The 20,942-nt window shown below is 47.3% G+C and overlaps 1 protein-coding gene across 6 annotated transcripts in view; it reads right to left on the minus strand.

Moving 5' to 3' along the window:
- Window positions 1–20,942, minus strand: part of NBR1 (NBR1 autophagy cargo receptor) — an 88,013-nt gene that overhangs the window by 45,258 nt on the left and 21,813 nt on the right. For all 6 annotated transcript variants that reach the window (XM_040437864.1, XM_040437865.1, XM_040437866.1 and 3 more), the window contains exon 6: window positions 13,683–13,883. In XM_040437864.1, the coding sequence (XP_040293798.1) occupies window positions 13,683–13,883 (201 nt within the window). The remainder of the gene's footprint in view (window positions 1–13,682; window positions 13,884–20,942) is intronic.

The following is a 20,942-nucleotide window of genomic DNA, read 5'->3' on the forward strand; positions in this document are numbered from 1 at the left end:
GTATCTTTCAGGCTGCAACTGCCTCAACCCTGCCAGTTTTAGATGTCCTGTTACTTTAAATCTTTTCAAGATTTGTATAATGGTAAGTCCGTGTGGTGGGTGTTAATATGATCCCTACAGATGGTGCTTGGTGAACAGAGACTAGTCATGCTTGAAATGAAATAAAGGTCTCATCCCTCTCCAGGTACATGTACACGTACAGTGCTTTCTAAAAGTCTTCCGACCCTTTCACTTTTTTACATTTTGTTATGTTGCGGCCTTGTGTTAAAATAAAAAAAATGAGTGAGAAAGTGAAAACAGAATGTTCAAAATCTTTGCTAATTTATAGAAAAGGAAAAACTTAAAATTTTGCGTTGTCGTAAGTATTCAGGCGCTTTACTCAGGACTTCACTGAAGCCCCTTTGGCAGTCTTCTTGGATATGATGCCACAAGGTTTGCACACCTGGATTCGAGGATTTTCTGACACTCTTCTCTGCAGATCCTCTCAAGCTCTAACAGTTTGGATGGGGACTGTCGGAGGACAGCCATTTTCAAGTCTCTCCAGAGATGTTCAATTGGGTTCAAGCCAGGACCCTGGCTGGACCACTCAATGACATTCAGAGAGTTGTCCTTATGCCACTCCTTTGTTGTCTTGACTGTGTGCTTAGGGTCATTGTTGTGTTGGAAGGTGAACCTTTAGCCCAGTCTGATGTTCAGAGCACTGTGGATCAGTTTTCATTAAGAATATCTCTGTATTTTTCCTCCTTTTAGCTTTCCCTCAACCTTGACCAGCCTCCCTGTCCTAGCTGCTGAAAAGCACCCCCAGCATGATGCTGCCAATACCTCGCTTCACTGTATGAATAGTATTGGGCAGGTGATTAAGAACAGTGCTCAGACATGATGCTTAGAATGGAGGCAAAAACTGGGAAATTTCTCCACAGGATCTTTGGAACTCAGCCAGAGTGACCATTGGGTTCTTCGTGGCCTCTCTTACCAAGGCCCTTCTCCCAAATGACTTAGTTTGGTGGGGCGGCCAGCTCTGGGAAGAGTCCTGGTTGCTCCAAACTTCTTCCATTTAAGAATTAAGGATGCCACTGTGCTTTTTGAAAACTTTCAGTGCAAACAGAATTTTTTTTTGTACCCTTCTCCAGATCTGTACCTCCATACAATCATGTCTCTGAGCTGTACAGGCAGTTCTTTCCTCCTCATGGTTTAGTTTCTGATCTGACATGTATTGTAAGCTGTGAGACCTTATATAGACAGGGGGTGTGTTTTTCCAACTCATGTCCATTAAACTAAATTTACCACAGATGGATTCCAATCAAGGTGCAGAAACATCTCAAAGATGATCAAGAGAAATGGGAGGCCCCCAGAGCTAAATTTCAAGTGTCATAGACAAGGGTCTTAATACTTATGCCCATGCAAAATTTAAGTTTTTTCTTTTTAATAAACTTGCAACAATTTCAAAAAAATCTGTTTTCACTTTCTGATTATGGGGTATTGAGTGCAGAATAATAAGGGGGAAACTTGATATATTTTATTTTAGCACAAGGCCACAAAGTAACAAAATAAGAAAAAGGTGAAAGGGTGGCACATATCTGGGCATGATACTGTGAAAGAGACATATACCTTGGCATAACTACTGTGAGGGTGCACAAATCTGGGCATAACTACTGTGATGGCACCTATCTGGGCATAACTACTGTGATGGCACCTATCTGGGCATAACTACTGTGATGGCACCTATCTGGGCATAACTACTGTGATGGCACATATCTGGGCATAACTACTGTGATGGCACATATCTGGGCATAACTACTGTGATGGCACATATCTGGGCATAACTACTGTGATGGCACATATCTGGGCATAACTACTGTGATGGCACATATCTAGGCATAACTACTGTGATGGCACATATCTGGGCATAACTACTGTGATGGCACATATCTAGGCATAACTACTGTGATGGCACATATCTGGGCATAACTACTGTGATGGCACATATCTGGGCATAACTACTGTGATGGCACATATCTGGGCATAACTACTGTGATGGCACATATCTGGGCATAACTACTGTGATGGCACATATCTGGGCATAACTACTGTGATGGCACATATCTGGGCATAACTACTGTGATGGCACATATCTGGGCATAACTACTGTGATGGCACATATCTGGGCATAACTACTGTGAGGAGCACATATCTGGGCATAACTACTGTGATGGCACATATCTGGGCATAACTACTGTGTGAGGAGCACATATCTGGGCATAACTACTGTGAGGAGCACATATCTGGACATACCTACTGCGAGGGTGCACATATCTGGGCATAACTACTGTGATGGCACATATCTGGGCATAACTACTGTTAGGCCCCTTTCACACGAGCGAGTATTCCGCGCGGATGCGATGCGGGAGGTGAACGCATTGCACCCGCACTGAATACTGACCAATTCATTTCTATGGGGCTGTGCACACGAGCGGTGATTTTCACGCATCACTTATGCGTTGCGTGAAAATCGCAGCATGCTCTATATTCTGCGTTTTTCACGCAACGCAGGCCCCATAGAAGTGAATGGGGTTGCGTGAAAATCGCAAGCATCCGCAAGCAAGTGCGGATGGGGTGCGATTTTCACGCATGGTTGCTAAGTGACAGTCTATTCACTGTATTATTTTCCCTTATAACATGGTTATAAGGGAAAATAATAGCATTCTGAATACAGAATGCAAAGTAAAACAGCGCTGGAGGGGTTAAAAAAAATTAATAAAAATCATTTAACTCACCTTAATCCACTTGATCGCGATGTCGGCATCTCCTTCTGTCCCCTTTACTGAATAGGACCTGTGGTGAGCATTAATTATAGTTCAAGGTCCTTTGATGACGTCACTCCGGTCATCACATGGTACGTCACATGATCTTTTACCATGGTGAATCACCATGGTAAAAGATCATGTGATGTACCATGTGATGACCGGAATGACGTCACCACAGGTCCTGTTGCTGCACAGAGATCAGATGAAGCCAGAAGGAGATGCCGGGCCGCGAACAGGTGGACTAAGGTGAGTTAATTTTTTATTTTATTTTTTAACCCCTCCAGCGATGTTTTACTATGCATTCTGTATTCAGAATGCTATTATTTTCCCTTATAACCATGTTATAAGGGAAAATAATACTATTTACAGAACACCGATACAAAGCCCGAACTTCTGTGAAGAAGTTCGGGTTTGGGTACCAAACACGCGCGATTTTTCTCACGCGAGTGCAAAACGCATTGCAATGTTTTGCACTCGCGCGGAAAAATCGCGGGTGTTCCCGCAACGCACCCGCACATTTTCCCGCAACGCCCGTGTGAAAGAGGCCTTAGGGGCACATATCTGGACAACTGAGGGCACATATCTGGGCATAACTATTGTGAAGGGGGAACCTATCTGGGCATAACTGAGGGCACATATCTAGGCATAATTATTGTGAAGGGGGCACATATCTGGGCATAACTACTGTGTGGTTACATAAAGGGGGAATAATACTGTGTGGGGGCATTTAGGGGACTGGGTGGGATTAGATGTATAGTTATGTTTTGGGTGGAGTTAGAGCATTATATGTGAAGAGGGCACCACTGGGGGCATTATATGTGAAGAGGGCACCACTGGGGCACATTACATGTAAAGAGGGCACTACTGGGGGACATTATATGCAAAGAGGCTGGTACTGGGGGCGTTAAATGTGAGAAGGGCACTACTGTTTAGACTGGAGACGTTATACAGGGTGGGCCATTTATATGGATACACCTTAATAAAATGGGAATGGTTGGTGATATTAACTTCCTGTTTGTGGCACATTAGTATATGTGAGGGGGGAAACTTTTCAAGACGGGCGGTGACCATGGCGGCCATTTTGAAGTCGGCCATTTTGAATCCAACTTTTGTTTTTTTCAGTAGGAAGAGGGTCATGTGACACATCAAACTTATTGGGAATTTCACAAGAAAAACAATGGTGTGCTTGGTTTTAACGTAACTTTATTCTTTCATGAGTTATTTACAAGTTTCTGACCACTTATAAAATGTGTTCAATGTGCTGCCCATTGTGTTGGATTGTCAATGCAACCCTCTTCTCCCACTCTTCACACACTGATAGCAACACCACAGGAGAAATTCTAGCACAGGCTTCCAGTATCCGTAGTTTCAGGCGCTGCACATCTCATATCTTCACAGCATAGACAATTGCCTTCAGATGACCCCAAAGATAAAAGTCTAAGGGGGTCACTGGATATGCGAAATTGCTACATGATGATGTGTTTCCCCCTTTATGCACTGAAGCTGGCACGTTCCCTGAGTTTTTCCAGCAAGATGGTGCACCACCACATTATGGGTGTCAGGTCAGAGCATTTCTAGATGAACAGTTTCCTGGAAAGTGGATTGGTCGTCGTGGGCCAGTTGAATGGCCCCCAAGGTCTCCCGATCTGACCCCCTTAGACTTTTATCTTTGGGGTCATCTGGAGGCAATTGTCTATGCTGTGAAGATACGAGATGTGCAGCACCTGAAACTACGGATACTGGAAGCCTGTGCTAGCATTTCTCCTGCGGTGTTGCTATCAGTGTGTGAAGAGTTGGAGAAGAGGGTTGCATTGACAATCCAACACAATGGGCCGCACATTGAACACATTTTATAAGTGGTCAGAAACTTGTAAATAACTCATGAAAGAATAAAGTTACGTTAAAACCAAGCACACCATTGTTTTTGGCCGCCATGGTCACTACCCACTCACATATACTAATGTGCCACAAACAGGAAGTTAATATCACCAACTATTCCCATTTTATTAAGGTGTATCCATATCAATGGCTCACCCTGTATATGTACACAGGGCACTACTTGGGAAGGGGGGCATTATGTGTAGTGGGGCCTAAATGTGGATGATTACTAAGTAGGGGCATAAAGCAGGCACTAATACGAAATAGGTGTGTTCAATTATACAGAAAGAAGAGGTTGTGATCTGGAGACGTCATCAGAGCGATCTCAGAAAAAAGGAAAGAGAATGACTCCAGCCAGCGGAGACATCACCTGTAAGGGCTGTTTCACACGAGCGGATGCCGTGCGTGACATCCGCTCCGTGAATGACAGCCAAGACCCGATGCAGACTGCAGAAGCAAGGAGCATTAACATGATTGATAATGCTCCGTGCCTCTCTGTGATCTCTTTACTACGAAATCACAGTGACAACTTTATCTCACTGTGATTTCATAGTAAAGAGATCACAGAGAGGCAAGGAGCATTATCAATCATGTTAATGCTCCGTGCTTCTGCAGTCTGCATCGGGTCTTGGCTGTCATTCACGGAGTGGATGTCAAGCACGGCATCCGCTCGTGTGAAACAGCCCTAAGAGTGAGGGCCTAAACAGGATTATTAATTATTGTGTTCTGGTCTGCGGGGAAATTGTTTTGCGTGAAACCGGTTCCTGGCACAAAAAAAGTTGTGGACCACTGCCCTAGGGAATATCTGCCAGGGTAAGGAGGTACACAATACTGCCCTAACATCCAGCAATATTTCATTGATGGTTGTCAGGGCACTGTTGTGGGGCTGCTTCACATTCAACTGTATTGTAGTTGGATACTGTCACAGGGCATGGGAGCCTATAGCTCCCCTCCCTATGTTCACGCTCATAGGCTCTTGTATGGCATCATAACCACCTGAAGGGGAGCAGAATACTGGAGCAATAAAAGTGAGCATTCTTACTACTAGCGGCACCTTGGTGGGTTTTTATTACTACTGCTACTGGGTGGGAGCACTTAAAGGGGCATTATTACTACAGATTACACTATTGTGAGTTTACTAGTAAGGCCATTATGATAGCCTTTACTTCTACAGGGGTCACTATAGTGGAGAATTATTACAACTAGGTGACACTATTGTGGTCTTTATTATTACTGCGAGCATTATAGCGCGAATTATGACCACTGGGGAACTATAGGGAGACTTATTACTACTATGGGCATTATGGCTGCATAATTATTGGGCACACTACGGAGGGCACTACTACTAAAGGGGGCATTCTGGGAGAGCATTATTGAAGGTACTGTAGGGGGCACTGGGGAGCACAGCAGGCACAGTATTCAGGGTAGCAGCAGGATGACACTGTGGGGTCACCAGTATAGAGAGCTTGGGTTGAGAAGGTGGGAAGGATAATGGAAAAGTGAGGAATCTTAGATGTCTGTGTGGCAATCTCTGTCAAATCTAATGCTGACGGAGGTTAATAACAGAGTGTGAGCGGTGTGAAAACAGCCAATTCTGAATAACATTCATCGCCAACTGCTTTCTTGGTTGGAACATCTGGTCACTAGGGGGTACTTGGCATAAAAAGGTTGAGAAACGATGTCTAGCAAAGTGGCACAATATACTTTTGAGCTAATGGTAGAGGGGACATGTCCCAATAGTAAACAGGGCATCACAGTATAACAGATTGCTTTGAGGCAGGACTAAAGGAAATCTATCATGTAACACCAACACTTGAACCACCTGGTGCCATCTCCTACCATACACTCTCTACAAGATGTTTTACAGGTACTTTCTGTATAAACAGCAAAATAGCAATATTAGAAGGGAAAAAAAGGAGATTTTTGTATAACTTACCAGAAAAATCTTTTTCTCACTCTTCATTGGGGGACACAGGAACCGTGGGTATAGCTATGTCCTCTAGGAAGCGTTGACACTAGTAAAAGCTGTTAGCTCCTCCCCTGGCATATATACCCCCTTCAGCCTGGAGAGAGAGCTTCAGTTTGTGTACACGCAGTAGGAGAAGCAAGCCAACCAAGAAAAAACATGGAACACCAACCATGCCAAAAGATCCAACAGGGTTCTAACCAGCAACTGCCACAACTGTGGCCGAACAACAATATTGGGTGGGTGCTGTGTCCCCCAATGAAGCGCGAGAACGAGATTTTACTGGTAAGTTATCCAAAAATCTCCTTTTCTCGCCCATATTCATTGGGGGATACAGGAACCGTGGGACGTTCAAGAGCAGTCCACAGAGAGGGAAAAACCACAGACCCATGGAAGCAAGCGTCCCCGCTGGTATCTAAGAAACTGCCGCCTGCAAGACCATGCAGCCTTAGCAGCGTCCGCCGATGTATAAGTATGCACCTGGTAAAAGTTTGTGAATGTGTGTAAGGAGGACAGTCAGCCGCGTTACACAACCGCGCAGCCGAAGCGGGATGCCTCAGAGCCAAAGACGCACCCACCGCTCAGTGGGACGAGCTGTGACACCTAAGGGTGGAACCCCGCACCGGGTGCGGAATGGTACAGCATTTGCAGACCGAATCCATCGTGCAATTTCCACTTTGGAGGCCGCCCATCCCTTGCGTGGAACCTCCGGATGACAAAAAAGGGGTTCCGTACGCCAGAAGGGACTGGAGGCTGCCAATAATGATGAGAGCCCTGACATCACGACGTAACTCTATTCCCTAGGAAGTGGAGGAGAGGGACAGTGAAGGAAGGACAACTTCTTCATTGATGTGGAAGACAGAGACCACCTAAGAGAAAAGGAAATGGGCCGGAGAACCGCCTTATCCTTGTGAAGACCCAGGAAGGGTTCTCTGCAAGAGAGCACCCCCAACTCAGACACCCGTCTGATGGATGTGATAGGCACAAAAAAATAAAATAATAGTAAAAAAAAAAAAAATACCTTCTAGGACAGGAGCCGGAGAGAACTCTCCCCAAGGGCTCAAAGGGAGAAGACTGGAACGCTGAGAGAACTATATTCAGATCCCAAGGCGGTAAGGGACGGTACGGAGGAACCGAATGTGCCACTCCCTGAAGGAAAGTTTTCCATAGGCACCAGAGGAGGCTGGAAGCTGCCCCAGGATAGAAGCGTCAACACCTGACCCATCAAGAAAACCAAGTGCTAAACCAAGGTCCAACCCTGATTGCAGAAAGGATAGGATCGTGGAGAGAGAAAAAAACTGAGTGAGGGAATGTCCCGGCTTTCACAGAATCCCAGGAGGACCGCCAGGTCCTACAATAGATCCTGGGCGGTGCAGGCTTCCCGGCCTGAATCATAGTGCGGATGACGTCCGCCGAAAAACCTTCCCCACATCAGGATGACTGTTTTAATAGCCACGTCGTCAACCAAGACCCTAAATGCCGATGCAAGACCGGACCCTGAAAGAAGGTAGTCTCTGAGTGGCAGTGACCAAGGGAGGGAGAACTCCCGCCAAGGAGATGTCAGGGCGTCCATGTCGTATGCTTTCGGAACTCCTGCTCGGGAGAGAAGGTGGGGAGCTTTCGTGTAGATACCGATAGCACACCCAGACCAATGGAAGGAGTCCCCATAGAAGGAGGGATGTGGAGGGCGCCACAGCCCACCAGTCGGGACCGGAGCGTGTCTGGAATGGAAGGCCACCAAAAGAATACCCTGTGCAAATGCAGATGAGGGAAGGTAGCAACATAGGAACTACCAAGGCATGCGGGATGTCTGTGAACCATGATCCAGAGGAGGAAAAGGACACGGGAAGAATAGGCTAGGTCCAAGCCCATTTCCCATCTGAGACTGGCGCTATACAGAAGTAGCCAAGGATTAGGTGGATGCGCAAAAAAACTCTGCCTGAAAAGGAAGCCAGGCAAGGGGAGTCACACTGTATTGCTAGCCCCGAGGTAGGGGGCCCACCCGCAAATGCCACCGAAAACAGTGCTAGAAGAGTCCATCACCTGACGAAAGAGCTAAACAGACAGAACCCAAGTATATAGTGGTAACGTAATATCGCTCCCACAGTAGTAGCCAGCACTTGTCCCGTCAGCGCTAAACTGAGGGGGAGGCCTGAGCCTAACCATAGAAGCCACGTACCATACTGCTCCAGTTTAAGTAGAGCAACCTTAAAAAACTCTACCTGGAACGGCGCTGAACAGGAGCAACTGCCAAGCTAGCGCCAGGGTAGGGCCCCTACCTGAGGGGGATGTTCCACTGCAGCGACCACGAAATCGAGCATTAGCGAAAGGCTGCACCTGTGGAGGAGAACACGCTGCAGCTGCTACCAGAGTGCCAGCATAACCACTTTCCCAGAGAAGGAGGAGTGGTGGATAGAGAATACAGTCAGCGAAGCACTTGACTCGCTGGGACGTACTCACCATATATAAGCAATGGTGTACGCACTACTACTGATGCGGACAATATCATGACTGACTGGAACAATGGAGGCCCATGGAGATGGGAGTCTCTAGGACACGAGTGATGCTAGTAAACCCCCTGAGAAGACAGAGGAGTTATAATCATGCCCAAAAACAGCACCAAAAGAACACAATGAGGAATAGCTACCCTATCCACTGGTGGCACTTATATAGCACTAGAGTAAGAGTACCGGGCACCGTCGAGTACCGACTGTTGCCACGCCCCCTTGTGAAATAAGCGAAGGCACCTAGAGCCGTGGCGCAGTTGAATTGCCGTATCTGAAGATGTTCAGTTATTCCCCCGCTAGTGGATCACTTGCGAAGGGGGTAAGGCAGGCAGGAAGCACAGTGATGTGCCACACTCCGCCTATGGAAGGATAACGCGACAGTCGGACCATATCCAATGGTGGTGCAATTACCCTACCTATGGAAGGTGGAAAGCGTACGGAGTACTTAAGCCAGTGGTAGGGAAAATACCCCACCTAAGAAATGCTGTTGGCCAATGCCCACGGCGAGAACTGGTGCATATGGCGAGTCCTCTACCCTGTGGGAGTGCAAATAGCACCTGAGTAAGGGGGTAATGCATACAGCACACCTTGTAACTAGTGAGAATGTCATTGCGCCGCCTATGGAAGGAGCTAATGAATACGGCAGGTACTGAACCCAGTGGAGATGCAATTCCGCCACCTACAGAAGGGGGAATGTATACGTCCAGCACTGAATCAGTGTTATTGTACTTAGTCCACCTATGCAGGGGACAATGTATAAGGTCAGTACTGTATCCTGAAGTAGTGCAATTACTCCGCCTAAGGAAGGGGGTAAAGCCTACGACAAATGCTGTTGGCCACCGTAGACGCAATCTTAGGAGATTGTGCCGGATTCATGTCAGGGTCCGATTCTCCCCCCACCCCCTCCCTAGGACGGACCCACTCCTGTGAGAGAGGGTGCGCCTGAGCGTGACCCGGGGAGGAAGGGAGGGGGTGTGGAGATATTCGAGGAGAAGATGACCTGCTGTGGTCCGCTAGCGCGCAGGTCTCCCCTCAGAATCTTACCCCTGGCAGTTGCGGACTGCGCAGGTGGGGGCTTATCAACCAAACTACCCAGGGGGTGGAATGGGAACAGAGGTCCTGTATAAAATTGCGCCGGCTGAGAATTATCAACCAAACGACCCAGAGGGTAGATTGGTAAGAGGAGGGTGGACTGGGAATATCAGAGGTCCCTTATTGAATACGCTGGTGGAGAGATATCAACCAAACGACCCTGGAGGACAGATTGGGAATCCTGCAGAGATCTTTCACTGAATTGCGCAGGTGGGGAATTATCAACCAAACGACACGGAGGACGGATTGGGATCCTGCAGAGGTCCTTCACTGAATTGCGGAGGTGGGGAATTATCAACCAAACGACCCAGAGGGTGGATTGGGAATTCCAGAGGTTCTCCGCTGTATTGAGCAGGTGGAGAATTATCAACCAAACGGCCCTGGAGGACGGATTGGGAATCCTGCAGTGGTCCTTCACTGGATTGCGCAGGTGGAGAATTATCAACCAAAACGACCCGGAGGACGGATTGGGATCCTGCAGAGGTCCTTCACTGAATTGTACAGGTGGGGAATTATCAACCAAACGACCCGGAGGGCAGATTGGGAATATGAGAGGTCCTCCCTATCCTAGATAGGACATGGCCCAGTGTGGTACCACACAGACAGGTTGGGCACGCGGTAGTAAGGGCTAAAGGAGGGGGACGCGTATCACGAACAAGTGGCGGGAAAGGGTAAAAAATCCTCTGCATTACCAGCGTGCACCAGGAGTAGATCCCCAGATATGCCGGCCTAAAGAGGTGGCTGGGCATGAAATGGTTAAGGCCATTTTGAGGATCGGGGGCGGGGGAGCAGGGCGGGAAGAATTTGCGCCAGAGTGCCCCCTCCCCCTACCAGGGGACGAAGTTTGCGGCCTAGCAGGCCCTTGCGCACAGCCGATTAGGGCATTGTCAACCAAACGGCGCTTAGCCCCTGCATCGGCCGGACACAGAGACCAGAGCAGCGGGCGAAATGCGCCCGCCCGGCAACGAACGTGGGCTGCACCCCGCGGGCCGTGCGGACACCAGTGCGGGCTGGGCAAAAATCGCGGCCGGAACACCGATGCGGTGCCGGCCGAGTGCATGGCAGTTAACCCCCTCCGGAGCGGAGCGCCCGCTCCCGAAAGGGGTGGCAATGTGGTAGGTGCCGCTCAGGAAGATTCCTGTAGAGGTGGAAGCGACGCATGAATGCGCCCGCCCGGCAATGGACGGGGGCTCCATCCCCCGGCTGGCGGGCAAACAACATCGTGGCCTACACCGTTGCGGTGCCGGCTGAATCGTATGGCGGTTAATCCCCTCCAGAGCGGGGCGCTCTCACTGCAGCACGTCTGCTCTCGGAAGGGGTTGGATCATGGCGGCTAGGTGTGGGGAGCGGGAGACTGCACAGTGGTGCGCTCAGCCTCCCTGGAGCAGTGCCATCAACCCCCTATGTGCCCAGTAAGGGGGAGACTATGTAGACCATGACAGGAGCATGCATATGCGAGTCCTTCAGAATCTCACCCCTGTAAGAAAACTGCAGTCTTTTACAGAAATCCAGGAAGGCATAGAGAGGGACCTGAACCCCTGAGGCATAGGGGCCTGCTTGATAACGAAAGAGGGAGGGAGGGAGGGAGGGAGAAGAGGGTTAAACATACTAACCTAGTTTACTCACCTCATCTTCATCCTCTTCTCCTGCCGTCATCTTCACCCCTCCTCTGGTCCAGCAGGGTCACCCCTTCAGCTACTGGCACCGTAGTGGCAGGACGCTGGAAAAGGGAAGCTTGGATGGGTGAGCCCTTGGCTGGCGGGATGCAGAGGAGCGAGGCTGCCCTGGTCCACCTTGTCTTCTGTGGGGGAGGCAGCAGTGTGGGTGACCGGCACTGGCGCAACTCGACCCCGGGAGAACAGGGAGGCGAGGCGACCACTGTTTTCCCATCTGAAAAAGAAGGAAAAAAATAAAATAAAATATCTTCAGGAGCTTTCCTGCAGAGCAGGGAGGTCTTGCCTACTATTGACACTAGAAAAAACTGAAGCTCTCTCTCCAGGCTGGAGGGGGTATAGATGCCAGGGGAGGAGCTAACAGCTTTTACTAGTGTCAACGCCTCCTACAGGACATAGCTATACCCACGGTTCCTCTGTCCCCCAATGAATATGGGCAAGAAATTAAACGAAACAATTCTATCATAGAAGAGACATCTCACTCCCAATATAATGTGGAATGACTATGCTGATGACTAGGCAAAGACTTTCAGGATATTCTTCTACAGTTACAGTCTAAACATGTAACTTATGGCCAAAGATCATGTTTATACAGAGACACGATGTTTGGCATGCACTAGACGTACAAGTACAGCACTGGGCACACATGGATGGTTCTCTACAGGCACTCCCAGTGATGTCATATTTGCAATCAGAGAAAAAAAAAAAAACTAATTTCAGTCACACAAAAATGTTTTTTAATATCTTTGTAAATTATTTACTTTTATTTTTAGTCCTCTTGTTCAATCACTTATTCTTTAATACTTTAGCATTGCAGTCCTCTATTATAGGGGTTGTCTGCTTTTTTTTATATTGATGACCTATCCTCAGGATCAGATTGGTGAGGGTCGGACATCTGGCACTGCCGTCGATCCACTGTTTGAAGAGAACGTGGCGGTCGTACGAGCGCTGCCTTCTCTTCATCGTTTACCTGCTCGCTGTCGCAGATGCAGCAGTCAGCAATGTAATTACGGTCCGTCCTATTCACTTGAAAAGGAAGGGGCAGTCCCACTGAAGTAAATGGGGGGACAGATGAGCTATAATTACACCTGCTCACTGCTACAATTGCGACGATGAACAGGAAAACAGTGAAGAGACGGTAGCACTTGTACAAGCACTGCGTTCTCTTCAAACATGTAGCAGCTAAAGGCTGCGCATTAGTGCCAGTGACGTCACCAGGAATACTGCTAGGAGGAGGCCTCCGCCTAGCAGTGTAAAATATACAGCGCAGGGCAAGGGAGAACATCGGAGCATGAAAAGCATGAAATCAGAGGGTCTGCCTGGGTGAAAACAGGGATATGTCTGGGTTCAGCTCTAAACCCCTTTAAGAGCCAAGATATTTCTTACCCACACCTCAGGATTAGATTTCTACAAGCCAGGTATATTTCACAGCCCACTGTACTATTATTTGTCCCCTGCCTTTTCAAAACCTATTTGTCATATTCCCAATAATTTAAATCTGTAAGAAGTCATCATCAATACCCGATTTCTGAGCAGTAATATTTTACAGACATGGTTTCAGCTCATACTCATAAGTGGGTGACAAGAAATTGCGCCACCACTACAGCTCTTACCCAATTAGTTACCCAATATTCCTAGCACTGAACAGTAAATCTGCCTGAAGTGGCTCCAAACAAATTTTATTTTAAAAACTTTACAGTGTAATACAGAAAAGTGAAAAAAATTTAATAAAAATCAAGCTATTCATTCATGATGTAATTACCGTTGCTCCGGTGGAGAGTTCTTCTGTTTGCTTTTCCGATGCCGCTGATCTTGCAACCAAAGATTTATGCATCACCGGCATTTCGGCTTCTCTTATGATCCCGCACTCTGACCTTTCTGAAAGCTGGTGGTTTCTGACTGTCTGGCTGGGTTGCTGCTCATAAACATTCATACGCAGGATTCCTCCCTGGTTTACTGCAATCTAACAGCAAAAGAAATGTGATATGCACTGCTCACACCAGTTACATTACTGTACAGATATTTACAGGAGGAACCACCACACTATATGAAAGATCATCTAGTGTGAAAACAGTTCTTGGACTATCACACCGACTGAGTTATCAGTGCTTGTAAATAGGATTGAAGTCTACAACTATACCACAGCTATCCTCTTCACTTCTATGTGCCTGCCTTGTTCAGCCATATGAGAAACTTTATGGGCTCATATCACCATAATTGTGGAGAAAAGACTCATCATACTCTCCCACTCTCACACACTCTCCCCAGATTAATATCCAAGGATAGCAAGTAAAAGATCAGTGATATAGAACATGTGTCCTATAACACACACTGCAAATCTCAGTGTGTCCTATGTGAGGCAGCTTCACACTGCTCCTCCCTGCCTCCTGCTTGTGATAAGTTTCTCAGTCATCAGGTTCAAGCAAAGGACAGGACAGCAGTGTGAATCTGCATGCCAGAAAAATACACTGGAGATTCTGCACACAGTACACACACAGATAGTATAGACAGGCAGTGTGAGTCATTGAAGTTGTATAACTATGCAGCTAATTACCATTGTATGGACTTACTATAACATTCCATTCATGGTGTGTAGGACAGAAATTAACTCCTAAGTAGAACTCTATACACAGGAGCAAGGAGGATGGAGCTGGGTGGAGAGGGGAGGTGCCTGAGAACTGCCAGAATGGATTTCACAGAGGGTGACCTTATCATGTAGCTCATAGGAAGTCCTGTACATGGGAAAGCAAGTCATCAGACTGGGTTTACATGAGTCAGGTACCCATAATGAAAGAGTTTAAAATGTATTTAAACAACGATAGGAAAAATCAGCTCACCCATAGGGTCCATTAACAGAGTACTGTTGACACGATGTTAAGCTATGAGCGGATGGTGTTTCAGAAGCGTGGCTGCCCAGCAAAATTTGAGAAATTATGGGAACCGTGGCTGTCGTTTCGACGTTTGAATAGAAATGTTTAACAGTGTGCCTTTGTAATGCGCAGGTTAGTGTGGGGTGGGAGGGGAGGGGTTGGGTTAAAATTTGAGTACTACACATGGTCTGATATTCTGATTGCTATCTGCCTTATGGAAATTATGTTTCTATGTCTTCTAGGGCTGCACGATATGGGAATTTTGTGCGATTGCGATTAGGGCCCTAAAAATTGCGATAACGATGTGCGATGCGATATTTTAAGGGAATTGTGCTAGAGGCCTATTTGCTTTGATTTCCCCATATGAGCCGCTGACGCGGCTGGGTATGACATAGTTATGGGGGATCTGTGGATGGCGCTGTTATGTGGGGGATCTGTGGATGGCGCTGTTATGTGGGGGATCTGTGGATGGCGCTGTTATGTGGGGGATCTGTGGATGGCGCTGTTATGTGGGGGATCTGTGGATGGCGCTGTTATGTGGGGGATCTGTGGATGGCGCTGTTATGTGGGGGATCTGTGGATGGCGCTGTTATGTGGGGGATCTGTGGATGGCGCTGTTATGTGGGGGATCTGCGGATGGCGCTGTTATGTGGGGGATCTGCGGAGGACGCTGTTATGTGGGGGATCTGCGGAGGACGCTGTTATGTGGGGGATCTGCGGAGGACGCTGTTATGTGGGGGGATCTGCGGAGGACGCTGTTATGTGGGGGATCTGCGGAGGACGCTGTTATGTGGGGGACCTGCGGAGGACGCTGTTATGTGGGGGATCTGCGGAGGACGCTGTTATGTGGGGGACCTGCGGAGGACGCTGTTATGTGGGGGACCTGCGGAGGGCACTGTTATGGGGGACCTGTGGATGGCACTGTTATAGGGGATGTGTGCTATGACACATGGGGCCACGAGGGGGGCCAGCATAAGACACACATATAGCATCTTATGCTGGTCCCCCTCATGGCCCTATGTGTCCCTTCATGTGTCCTAAACTGCGCACATAACCAGTGCTCCAGACAAAAAAAAATGACCAGGAGCCATTGGCTCCTAAACTAAAAAAATTTAGGAGCCAAATTAAAATTTTTTAGTCGCCAAATTGAAAATAGTAATATAGTGATAATTTAAAAAAAAGGACTTTGAGAAGATGAGACGCAGGTCCCAGTAGTGAGCCAGCACTACATATAGGAGAATACAGCACCACATACCTCTCACCTCCAGGGACATCTTCTGGGGGACAAGGTGACTAAAAATGGCGAATTGCGTGGTTTAGAGGTTTTTTTTCTGTTACTGCCTTCACCAAGCGGAAATATTTTGTAATATTAATAGCTCACACTTTTTCGGACGTGGCTATATGTAATATGTTTATTCTTTATAATTTTTTTATGTAAAACTGGGAAGGGGGCCATTTAAACTTTTAGTATTTTGGTGTTTTTTTAAACTTTTTATTTAACCATTTCTTCCCTTAGGGACTAGAACCTGGATCTTTTTACACCCTTGTGCTATTCACCCTGATAGATCTCTATCAGGGTGAATAGGATCTCACATGTCTCCCTGCTGCCCTGGGCTTTGTGCACACAGCAGCAGGGAGCTGAACATGGCAGCCAGGGCTTCAGTAGCGTCCTGGCTGCCATGGTAACGATCTGAGCCCCAGCAGTGTAATCTGCCACTGCCACCACTGGAGGGGATGGGACGCTGTGGCCACCATATAACAATGGGGAAGGGGGGGGGGGGGGGGGGACGACTTGTGGCCAGTGATAATGGGGGGGGGGGAGGCGCACTGCGCCACCAATGAATGTAATTAAAGAGGACCTTTCATAGTAGCAGGATGCATATAGCGGCGCCCAGGGATCTAAGTGCACTTACTATTATTCCTGGGCGCCGCTCCGTTCGTCCGCTGTGGCCCCCGGTATTTTCAACATTCAGAGCAAGGAGGAGGAGACGCCAGTGTCTCTCCTTCTCCATGACAGCAGCGCTGTCCAATCACAGCTCAGAGCCAGGGAGTGTTTTTTCTCCCTGGCTCTGAGCTCTGCGCTGTGATTGGACAGCGTTGCTGTCAGGGAGACAGAGAGACACTGGCGTCTCCTCCTCCTTGCTCTGAATGTTGAAAATACCGGGGGCCACAGCGGACGAAAGGAGCGGCGCCCAGGAATAATAGTAAGTGCACTTAGATCCCTGGGCGCCGCTCTATCGTAAAATGGCCAGCCTCTGTACTTTCAATATGAATGCACTGCAGTGCAGAGAGCGAGCCGGCCGGCGCGTGACTGACGTCACTGTCACGCTCCTCCCACTTAATTCAGGAAGCAGGAGCGTGACTAAGTGACGTCAGTCACGCGCCGGCCGGCTGCCTCGCTCGCTCCCGCTCGTCGCTGCAGTGCATTCATCGTTAAAGTAAGTACAGAGGCTGGACCTGTTATCAATAGGACAGAGGACTTTTTATCAATAGGGGCCCCTTCATATATAATCGCTGCATTTTCGGGTCGGCCGAATCGCCAAATCGCATTTGCCGATTATCGCGATTCGATTACTTTTGCGATATATCGTGCAGCCCTAATGTCATCTTTGTTTGTGATATGTTAAAATGTGTATTTACATTGTAAAACGTTCAATAAAAAAAGATCTGATTAAAAAAAAAAAAAAAAAAAAAGAAGTAGTAGAAATGTATAAAAGTAAACCCACACAGATACAAGGAGAAGTACGGGCAACAAGTTTCTGGCCTTAGGTTTTTCACAATACGCGAACAGTGTCAAATACTTCCCTTAATGACAGGTCATGTGTCCTTGTTACATCACATCTACTTCATATAGAGTTCTTACATTAAACACAAGGCACTCACAATTACAAGCATACTACATACAGGCTCGTTCCCGTCATGGCCAGCTATTAGCTGCCCCCCCTAGTCGCCGGATGTTTTGAGATGTAGCGTCGGCCGTGCAGGGATCTGGAGTTATGCGGGTGCCGGGAGCAGGTAAGTATAATGTATACGGGGGGCCCGGGCATTGGGGAGATCATTATAGAGGTTGGATAACCCCTTAGTGACGAGCCTGTTTTGGGCCTTACTGACCAAGCGTTTTTTCTTCCTTTTTTCATCGTCGCGTTCCAAGAGATATAACTTTTTTATTTTTCCGTCTATATAGCTTCATGAGGGCTTGTTTTTTGTGGGACAAGTTGTAGTTTTTAATGGCGCCATTTTGAGGTACACATAACTTTCTGATTAACTTTTATTAACTCTTTCTGGGAGGGAGATGGGAAAAACAGCAATACTGCCACTGCGTTTTTACGTTATAAATTTTACGGCGTTCAATTTTCGGTATAAATAACATAATATCTTATTCTAATATTCTCTGGGCCAGTACGATTACAGTAAATAATAAATATAGTTGTTTTTTTACATTTTACTACTTTTTTTTGCATAAAACCCCTTTTTTTAAAAAAAGAAAAAAAAATGTGTTTGCATTGCAGCTTCCCAAGACCCACAACTTTTTTTTTTAACTCGTTTTATTGAAGTTTAGCAAATAAGGCATGAGACAAAGAAGAATAGCAATACATCCCTCGCAGGGGATACGCAACAGTCAGGAGAGATCCGTGAGGATCTTGTGAGAGGCATACAAAACTTTTTATTAAGCAGAGAGGAGCAGATGTAATAAAGTTATGATCCAGAACATGAGTCTTCACATCATTGTGCAGCAGGCGGATTATCTTTATCAGAGTACCTGTGTGCGTTATGCAATGTCAGGGAGGACGAGCACCACTCTCCCCATACCTTGTGAAATTTTTTGGGCCATTTTCTGTGCATGAATACAATTTTTTCCATGGTCACAGCATGATTGACTAATGATTTCCACTGACTTAGGCCCCCTGCACACGACCGTGTGCACCCCGTGGTCGTGGTGCGGCCTGCAATGCACGAGCACAGTCCGTGGGGCAGCCGCAGCGGATCGCGGACCGTTTCACTTGAATGGGTCCGCGATCCGGCTGTTCCGCAAAAAGATAGGACATGTTCTATCATTTTGCGGAACGGAAGTACAGGAGGAAACCCCACGGAAGCACTCCGTAGGGTTTCGTTCCATGCTTCCAGTCCGCATCTCCGGATTTGCGGACCCATTCAAGTGAATGGGTCCGCATCCGTGATGCAGAATGCCCACGGAACGGCACCCGTGTATTGCGGGTCCGCAATACGGCAACGGGACGCACATGTTCGTGTGCAGGGGGCCTTAGTGTGGGCGCTCTATCGGCCATCCACCTCAAAGCAATGGCTTTTCTAGCAAGGAATAGGGTCTCACTCAGAAACAAACACTCTATAGTAGTGCATCCATATCTCCTCATCTAATATACCCAATACACAAATTTTAGGACACAGCGGTACTGCAGAGGGAACCATAGTTGACAAAACTTCTACAACTTCCCTCCAGTAGCTTCTCAAATAAGTACAGTCCCACATCAGATGCCAAAAGTCAGCATTATCCTTCAGACATCTATGGCATATACTGTGTGACAATTTGCCCATTTTGTGTAACCTAGTGGGCGTGAGGTAACTTCTGTGCAGTATAAACAGCTGAATCAGTCTGTTAATTGATGGAGAAACTTTCAGTGGAGCCATTAAAGCCTCGTTCCAGTCATCAGCCGTCAGAGACGGTATTTACATTTTCCATTTACTCTCTATAGTGAGAGGGTTCAGCGTCACGCGGTTACTGAGCAGATGTGTATAATGCACAGAGATGATGCCCCTCGGGCCCTGCGACTTTAGTATGCCTATTAAAGGATATTTTGAAATGCCTCGCCCCCTCTCCCCAAATTGGGCCCTTAGCGTATGTCTCAATTGCAGGTATCTAAAGAAAAAGTTGTGGGGCACCCCGAACTTCTCCTGCATCTGCAAGAAGGAGCACAAGGTCCCTCCGTCTTACAAGTCTCGCAGAATGAGTACACCATGATGCTTCCACACAGCTGATCCCTCCAGTTCTTTTAAGTGTGCGAACATGGGATTATCCCATATTGGAATTACATCTGGGAGATCCTTAAATGATTGCATTTTGGCAGCATTCCCCACTTGATGAGCTAGTTTATGTAGAGGGAGAAGACATGTGGGGGCTGATCGCACATCCTCCAATATCGGCCATAGAGTGGACGTGTGTAAGTATTCCTGAAAATAATATTCCGCATTTGGCAAGTCTGACACTAAAACCCATGAAGATAGAAATTTCAGCTAACTGGCCAAATAATATAAGAAAAAAAATCAGGCAGGGCGGCACCCCCCTTTAGTTTAGATCTCTGTAGCACACTAAGGGAGAGTTTCCTTCTGGCCTTTCCCCAAATAAAGTTAGCCACCAATGCATGAATGCGGTCAAAAAAAAACCACACGGTATAGGTGCGCATGCATGTGCCAAGAGGTATAGGCCTTTAGGCAAAAGTATCATTTTGACTAAGTTTGGTCTCCCCAGAATTGATAATGGAAGGGACTTCCACGTTTTGAATTTATCAGCAAACAGGGGTTCCAGGGGTGCTATATTTTTGGAGTACGACATATGGGGGTCTCTGGTGATTACAATTCCTAAGTATTTGAAGTGATCAACAACCGGCAAATTATAGATTTGCGGGGGCCACGCATGTGCCCAAAGGGGCATAATTGCAGACTTCGTCCAGTTTATGTGAAAGCCCGAATACCTCCCAAAGTTTCCTATTATTTCAATTGCTCTAGGAAGCGTGATCTCAGGCTTATCCATAAAGAGAATGTCCGCATATAATCCCACTTTATCTTCTCTACCCCCCCATGCTGACACCCATAAAGATCTGGTCCTGCCTTATCCCAAGGACGAGATGTTCTATCGCCACCGCAAACAGCAGCGGCGACAGGGGGCATCCTTGCCTTGTGCCTCTGTGAAGTCTAAACGAATCCGATTGAGTCCCGTTCACTAATATATTAGCCTTGGGATGCTGATATAGTATCTCAATCCATTTGATAAACTTAGGGCCAAAACCAAAGCTCTGCAATACCGCCAATAAATACATCCACTCCACGAAATCAAAAGCTTTGGCCGTGTCCAGCGATACCAAGGCCCAGTGTTTATTCCCTGCCATTCCTATCTGCGCTATGGCTTGCGCTCTCCA

Source organism: Bufo bufo, chromosome 6 (genome assembly GCF_905171765.1).
Source record: "Bufo bufo chromosome 6, aBufBuf1.1, whole genome shotgun sequence".
Classification (NCBI taxonomy): Eukaryota; Metazoa; Chordata; class Amphibia; order Anura; family Bufonidae; genus Bufo; species Bufo bufo.